The following is a 6747-nucleotide window of genomic DNA, read 5'->3' on the forward strand; positions in this document are numbered from 1 at the left end:
AATAGCGTCATTCAATGTTTGGGTTTCTTCTCCATCCCTCTCGGCTTGCCGTAGAAGAAGCACTGAATGGGCGGGGCGTGGTCTGTCTCTTCGCTTAGCTACTCATGAAAGTTTGCGGAAGTAACTCCGGCAGAAGTTAAAGTTTAAACAGTCCGGGCTCTAAAGTGTCACTCAACTGTGTTGTCGTCGTCCTGGTTTCAGTGTAATAGATGGACCTCAGCTCAGACCAAATAAAGCGGATCCTCTCTAAGGTTAGTGGCGTGTCAGAAACATCTGTGTTTAATGAAAACCTATCAACACCGGCGAACGCGGCAAGCTAAGTGTGTTAGCCGCCGGCAGCGTTGGCTAACTGGCTGAACCCGCTCTGTCACTTCACTTGTTGTGGGAAACACGTCGTGTCATTCAATGAGACAGAAATATAGTTGGATTCAAAAATGAATCCCCTGACAATTATAATTTTAATAATAATAATAATAATAATAATGATAATAAGTATTATAATAATAATAATAATAATAATAAAAAATCAACCACTGCACTGAACTGTTTAACTCTTGCCAAAGCACTTTGACGTGATCTATCAAATAATAGCCTCTGACGTTTTGTTATTACCTCACTGCTGGTGAGCTCGAACTAAACACAAAAAAACGTATAAAGGAAATCATACAAAGAAGATACTGTTAGTAAACCTGCATCTGTGTGTGTTTGGAACAAGTTGTATTACAATATAGATTGGGGGGAAAAGCCTGGTCATCACCGAGGACATTTTGTGTCCCAATTAAGGTTTGTTAATTGAATGTTAATTGGGTGAGATGTAGAATTAACTTTGATCCTGTTTTTTTTGTCGCAGTGTAAATTAAACTGTAACTCCTGTCTTTTGGGAAAGTACCTTCTGTCAGACTTTCTGGAATGACCTCAATTGTAGAGACATCCAACTAAAGTTCAGAATATAGCTTATATTGTTGGGTTTTCCGATTATTTTTTTTTTTTTTAAAAACAAAACTATACATTCTAAATTGAATCTGCATACTAGCAATGTTTCATATCCACACCAGCAAAAACATGAATCTGAAGTCTTCCTGGCCGACTTCCAATCTTTCCTCGACACACAGAATACTTGCACCCTAAAGCCTAAACCCTAGAGCTGTGAAAAGGAAAGCCCTTTGTGATGAAATCTACCTATCGTTTATTTTGTTTATGTTTACATTCCTTATTCTGCTCCGAAATGGGATTGTAAGAATGATTTGTGCTCTTAAATTGGACATTTCCTATACTGTTTGTACATTGTATTGTATAAATTAAAGTTTTGAGCTCATAAGCTAAAAATAGAAGGTCACTATAGTGCAGTTTATGGAAGGAACAGCTCATTTCAGTGAGTCACATGATTAAGTAACAAAGTGGCAGCTGAATTTTGCTCCAGTGATCAGTGGCATCAACGAGTCAGACACTGAACTTTCCAGTTTTTAACTTGGCAGGCAATAATCTCTATGTCTGTTTCAAAGTAAGAATATCTTCCTGCTCATATTATACATGTTGAAAAGACTGGTGATATTTGCAGGCAGCGCAGCGAGTTGTACGCTCAAGCAAACATCCTTGAGCGCAGGATAAATAAAGGTTTGATGCGGTGAACACAAAGACGTCTCAATTTAAAGTGTCTTTTAAAACTCAGATCGCCCCGGTCTAGCCGTATTATAGGGCTCTCCTTTTGAAGAATATAGTTGTTTATATTTACAGTTAAGACTGTATTTGATGGAAGTTTCTTGTGGCTTTGGAATCTTTGTTTTCTTTTTCTTTCTGAACTCAGACCATAATACAGTTTAAATGGAACTGTTCTGTTGAAAGAGAAATAAATGTGTGTGTATACAGTACAATACAGATTGGTGATTCTAAGAATAAAACCTGAACGTAGCTGCTTACAACATGTCTGTTTTTCCCTCTTCTGATAATTAGTACAAATTTCATGATGTTGCTATCGAGGAGCTGCAGAAAATCCATCGAATCCACCCTTGGATAAAACCTTCCCCTGGCACATACAGTCAGTTATTTACTATTTCATTTTCAGAGCTCAGCAATTGTCCCATGTACTACATTGTGTTGCTGTGTGCAGCATTTATTGCACTGACTGCTCCTATTGTCACTTTCAGCATTCAGTGATGGCACACAGAAAGATCTCCTGAAATTAAGCGGGAACATCCCTGTCCGGTATGAAGGTAAGGTTGGCTTTGACTTTTCGATCGAGCCTTTTCTGTAGCTGCCCCTAAACTTTGGAACGGGTTACCCATGGAAATCTGCCCCAACCATTGATCAGTTTAAATTGCTTTTAAAGGCCCATCTCTTCTCCTTGGCCTCACCTCAGGATAAAAATAGTCAACCGGGCACTTCTATGTAGCTTTTAACCATTTTACTATTCTATTATGTCACTATTTTATATTTTTACTTCTATCGTTATTGATTTTATGTTTTATAACCTTTTTGTGTTGCTGTGTCTTTAACTCTGTAAAGCACTTTGGTCACCCTTGGTTGTTTCTCTAAAAATGAAGTTGACTTGACTGCACAGGGATGAGCTAGTTTGATATTCAGTAAAGGTATTGCTACGATGCTGGTCGAAATCACTGGATTGGATAAAAAAAAAGAAAATTATAAATTTTATATGGTTATAGCTGAGAAAAGACTGTTTCTCACTAACATTGGTAAATACTGAAGGGTCTGGTATCAGTATTGAGCCATCCTCACCTCTGACCCCAGCATTGCTCAATATGGAATCAATGTGCTTTGTAATTTCAAGAATATGTCTTTACTGATGGTGCTTCTCTCTTAGGCCACTCCTACAACTTCCCCATCCAGCTGTGGCTGATAGACTCCTTCCCCTTCACGCCTCCCATTTGCTACCTAAAACCCACCAAGAACATGGCCATCAGAGAGGGCAAGCATGTTGATGCCAAGGGGCGACTTCATCTGCCGGCGCTGCACAACTGGGATCATGTAAGGCTTTACACTCTGTGGTTATCCATTGCATGCAGCTGTGGTTCTGTAGCGTTCTAATCCCTAATACATGTTTTGCTTTGTTAACAGCCCAAGTCGTCAGTGGTGGTTCTTCTGAATGAGATGATTGACAAGTTTGAGGAGGATCCTCCTCTGTGCTCAAAGCCCAAAGACAGCGATAAAGACCCAAACGAGCTTCTGGCATATGTCAATAAAATCCAGATCAATGATGGTGCCTCGACTTCGTATGCGTTGTTGTTGATTTACAAACCTCAGATAAAATCTTGCTATTGTTGGCTTAACTCGTATATTTATTTCAGGTGGGGTCAGAAATCACGATCAACAGCCTAATAAAGTCTCTGTTATTGGGGGAGGAGACTTGGGAATGGCTTCTGTGATGAGCATTTTGGCGAAGGTAACTCACCCTCTGGTATTATGTGATGTTCTGCTGCTTGGATAAAATGTCAATTTGCTCCTTTTTGCTATAATTTGCATCTAGTGTAAAGTGGATAAGCTGGTCGTCATTGACGTTGCTGAGAGTTCTACCAAGGGTGGCAGCACAGATCTAGATATCTTCAGTCTGCCAAAGGTTGAGGTGTCCAGAGGTACGTCACTTTCTGCACGGTCACAATTATGTAGTGACTCAGTCAAAAGGCTCTCGGCTGAGTCAGACCATTGTGCTTTGGCTAGAAACAACAATGCTTTCTCTACGAGGTTTGACTTGATGTACTGTAGGAGTTAATGCTAATGCTGACTCTGCTGTGTCAGATTTATCTGCCTCCGCAGGCTCCAGAGTCGTGGTGTTGACTGCAAACGCATGGAGCAGCGAGCAGTCGTATTTAGGCCTGGTTCAAACTAACGCCGACTTGTTCAGAGGAATCGTCCCAAATCTAGCACGACTCAGCCCCGCGGCTGTGATGCTTGTTGCTTCACAACCAGGTTGGTAACAAACGCCAAACGACCCTGCGTCTGAGTAACAAACACATTCACACACTCGTTCCCCTCTTTGCTCCATCTGCAGTGGACATCATGACCCACGTTGCCTGGAGGCAGAGCGGCTTTCCACCGACGCGGGTGATCGGTGCAGGGTGTAACTTGGACTCGGAGCGACTTAGTCACGTTCTGGATATTCATCTTAACACGCACAAAACAGCCTGGGTCATAGGAGAACTTTCAAACGACAAAGGTGAGCGAGAACGCGCCGATTCTATATTTACATGTTGAATGCCTTATTTAAATTTCCACAGATTGCTTTTCCATTCACTTCCCCAAATCTCTGCAATTCCCTTCTCGCCCTTTTGTTTTGTTCATGGTGATTGTTTGCACCTCTGCCTTTTATTTTCACAACCAAAAAATGCAGCACTACCTGCTCATGACGTTGGTTCTTCCTCTTCTCGAGGCTGGCAGAGGCCGCGTGTGAGGTGACGTGTGCATGACTGAGCATCTGTGTGTGTGTGTTTTTGTCTTGTAGTTGCCGTGATGAGTAACATGGCGCTGGGCTCCAATGCTCCACAGCCAGAGATCGCCCCGGGATCCAACACCACCAAACCTCTGTTAGACAGGTACTGGCATGAGTGTGCTTAACCTGGAGTGACAGTTTTTCACTGTGAAATCTCATGTGTTGACACTGGATCAGATAAATCGGAAACTTACAACACAGGCGCCGCTTGAAGAAAGATTTATTCATTTTGTGAATTAGATAGGAAAGAAAATGAAAGACTACATTCACACATACTGGGCTGAATTGACAATTTGGGGAAAATATCTAAATTTGATTCAGCTTCAGTTCATCCATCCATTTTCTACTACTTTATCCTCCACGTGCGGGAGGTGCAGGTGTCACATCACAGGGTCACATCCTGACAAACAACCACCCACTCACACCTGTGTCCAATTTACCTAATCCCCATGTTGCATGTTTTTGGACTGAAGAAGGAAACCGGAGAACCCGGAGAAAACCCACGCTCACACGGGGAAAACATGCAAACTCCACACCGAAAATCGGGTTCAGTTCTTTCGGCAGAAATTAGAAACGTGATAGTCATGTGAGGATGAGAAATTAAAGATGAATTGCTTCCAACGGGTCCACACGGTGGCGTACTGGCAAGCACTGTTGTCTTACAGCAAAAAGACCTGGGTTCACAACCTGTTCTGATCGAGGGCCTTTTGTGTTGAGTTTTCTTCCAGTGTTTGTGTGGATTTCCAGTTTCTTCCCACAGGGAAGTTAATTAGACACTTTAAATTGACTGCAGGTGTGAATGGTCCTTCGTCTCTGTGCGTTGGCCCTGTGATGGACTGGGGACCTGTAAATTGTAGGATCATTTGCTAACGGTTAAGTTATTGAAGTGTGCTGTTTGAAATCCAGACTTGTGTCACTCTGGTGTGTGGTTTTAGATCGGGTATGTATCCAATCCATGCCATGTTAGGATTGTTTGTTGTAGTAAATGTATGATGAGTAGTTTTCTGTGTTTGTAGGGCATTTGAGATGATCAAGAATCAAGGGCAGCGGTCGTGGTCAGTGGGTCTTTCCGTCGCTGACATCACAAACAGTGTCCTGGAAAACACAATGAAGACCCACTCCGTCTCCACGCTGGCTCAGGTATTGTGTGACATGATCACATCATTTCATGTGATTTGTGGTAAATATTTGATGACGTCAGGTGCATCCGTGTTTTCTACTTTCTGCCTTTAGGGCTGGGGTGGTATAGGTACAGAGGTTTTCCTGAGTCTGCCGTGCATTCTGGGATGCAGCGGTTCCACGCGCCTGGCTGGAGTGTCACTGGGAAAGGAAGAAGACTCCAAACTCAGGGACAGTGTTACGTCTCTTTCTGACCTCATGGGTCAACTCAGGATATGAATGTGTCCCCAGTTTGTGGCTTCACTAACCGTTCTGAGACAAGTCGTGGGCTCCAGTTCTCTGACGAACACACCGTCAAGCAGGTGGACTGTGCTGCTTGTAAATACTTTAACTTTTCAAGTTACAGACAGGAGTTCTGTCTCAAATATGTGCAATTTATTTGGGTATAAAACTGATATGAAGTGTACAGATGGTGTTTTGTATATGCATTTACCAGCACTATGGAAATTGTCTTGTACAATGAAGTAAATTAATGTATTTTAAAGCCTTTAATTACTATGCAAAAGCATTTTAAAAATGATGATGCTCGTAATTTTTATCAACTTCATTTTTGTCAGTAACAAAGTTGCATGACATGATTATTTTGTACTAATCTTGTTAATTACTTGGGCGATAATCAAGGTGTAGGTAGCTAAAGCATGTAAATAATGTGTAGAGCACAGTGTTGGTATAAGCAAATTGCACATTTTAATAGTTAGTTGTTTTACTCCAGAGCACTAAAATGCCTTAATATTTAATTGTTTCTCTCACTTGTTTACACTATGTGAGGACGTTTCACAGCTAGAACCTAACATATGTACAGGAAATAAAAGGATTTTGTGGGTGTGCAATAAATAAAGATGGGCAAAAGAAGACATCAGAAAACTTAAGAGTCATATCTTTATAAAACTCAAACAAGTGGATGCATAAATGCACACAAGCTTTGGTCTGAGGCTGTCGACCAGGTCCATAAAAGGAGCCGGTCAGGTCACATGACTAAAAATACTCCAGCAAGCCAAACATACTTTTATTCAGACCAAGATCCATGTTCCTGTGTATGAATCGCAGCCGTCAGGCCAAAGTCTACCAACAAGTCATTAAATATCTTAACATTTTAGATTAAAATGCATGTTTCTTCATCAGTAACC

The 6747-nt window shown here is 41.5% G+C and overlaps 1 protein-coding gene across 1 annotated transcript; it reads left to right on the forward strand.

Moving 5' to 3' along the window:
- The first annotated feature begins 89 nt into the window (after positions 1–89).
- Positions 90–6484, forward strand: uevld (UEV and lactate/malate dehyrogenase domains). The gene is made up of 12 exons (XM_058644317.1): positions 90–251; positions 1951–2035; positions 2145–2210; positions 2819–2982; positions 3073–3214; positions 3303–3397; positions 3482–3587; positions 3751–3921; positions 4004–4168; positions 4454–4544; positions 5458–5581; positions 5675–6484. The coding sequence occupies exons 1-12, from the start codon at positions 210–212 to the stop codon at positions 5837–5839; spliced, it is 1416 nt and encodes a 471-aa protein (XP_058500300.1). The 5' UTR covers positions 90–209; the 3' UTR covers positions 5840–6484.
- The last annotated feature ends 263 nt before the right edge of the window (positions 6485–6747 follow it).

This window comes from Solea solea, chromosome 12 (genome assembly GCF_958295425.1).
Source record: "Solea solea chromosome 12, fSolSol10.1, whole genome shotgun sequence".
Classification (NCBI taxonomy): domain Eukaryota; kingdom Metazoa; phylum Chordata; class Actinopteri; order Pleuronectiformes; family Soleidae; genus Solea; species Solea solea.

Bases quoted from the DNA above. Each gene is read 5' to 3' on its own strand.
- uevld (XM_058644317.1), top strand. From the start codon at position 210: ATGGACCTCAGCTCAGACCAAATAAAGCGGATCCTCTCTAAG. The intron at 2,211-2,818 runs GTAAGGTTGGCT...CTTCTCTCTTAG, and splicing joins CATCCCTGTCCGGTATGAAG to GCCACTCCTACAACTTCCCC. The intron at 4,545-5,457 runs GTACTGGCATGA...CTGTGTTTGTAG, and splicing joins ACCAAACCTCTGTTAGACAG to GGCATTTGAGATGATCAAGA.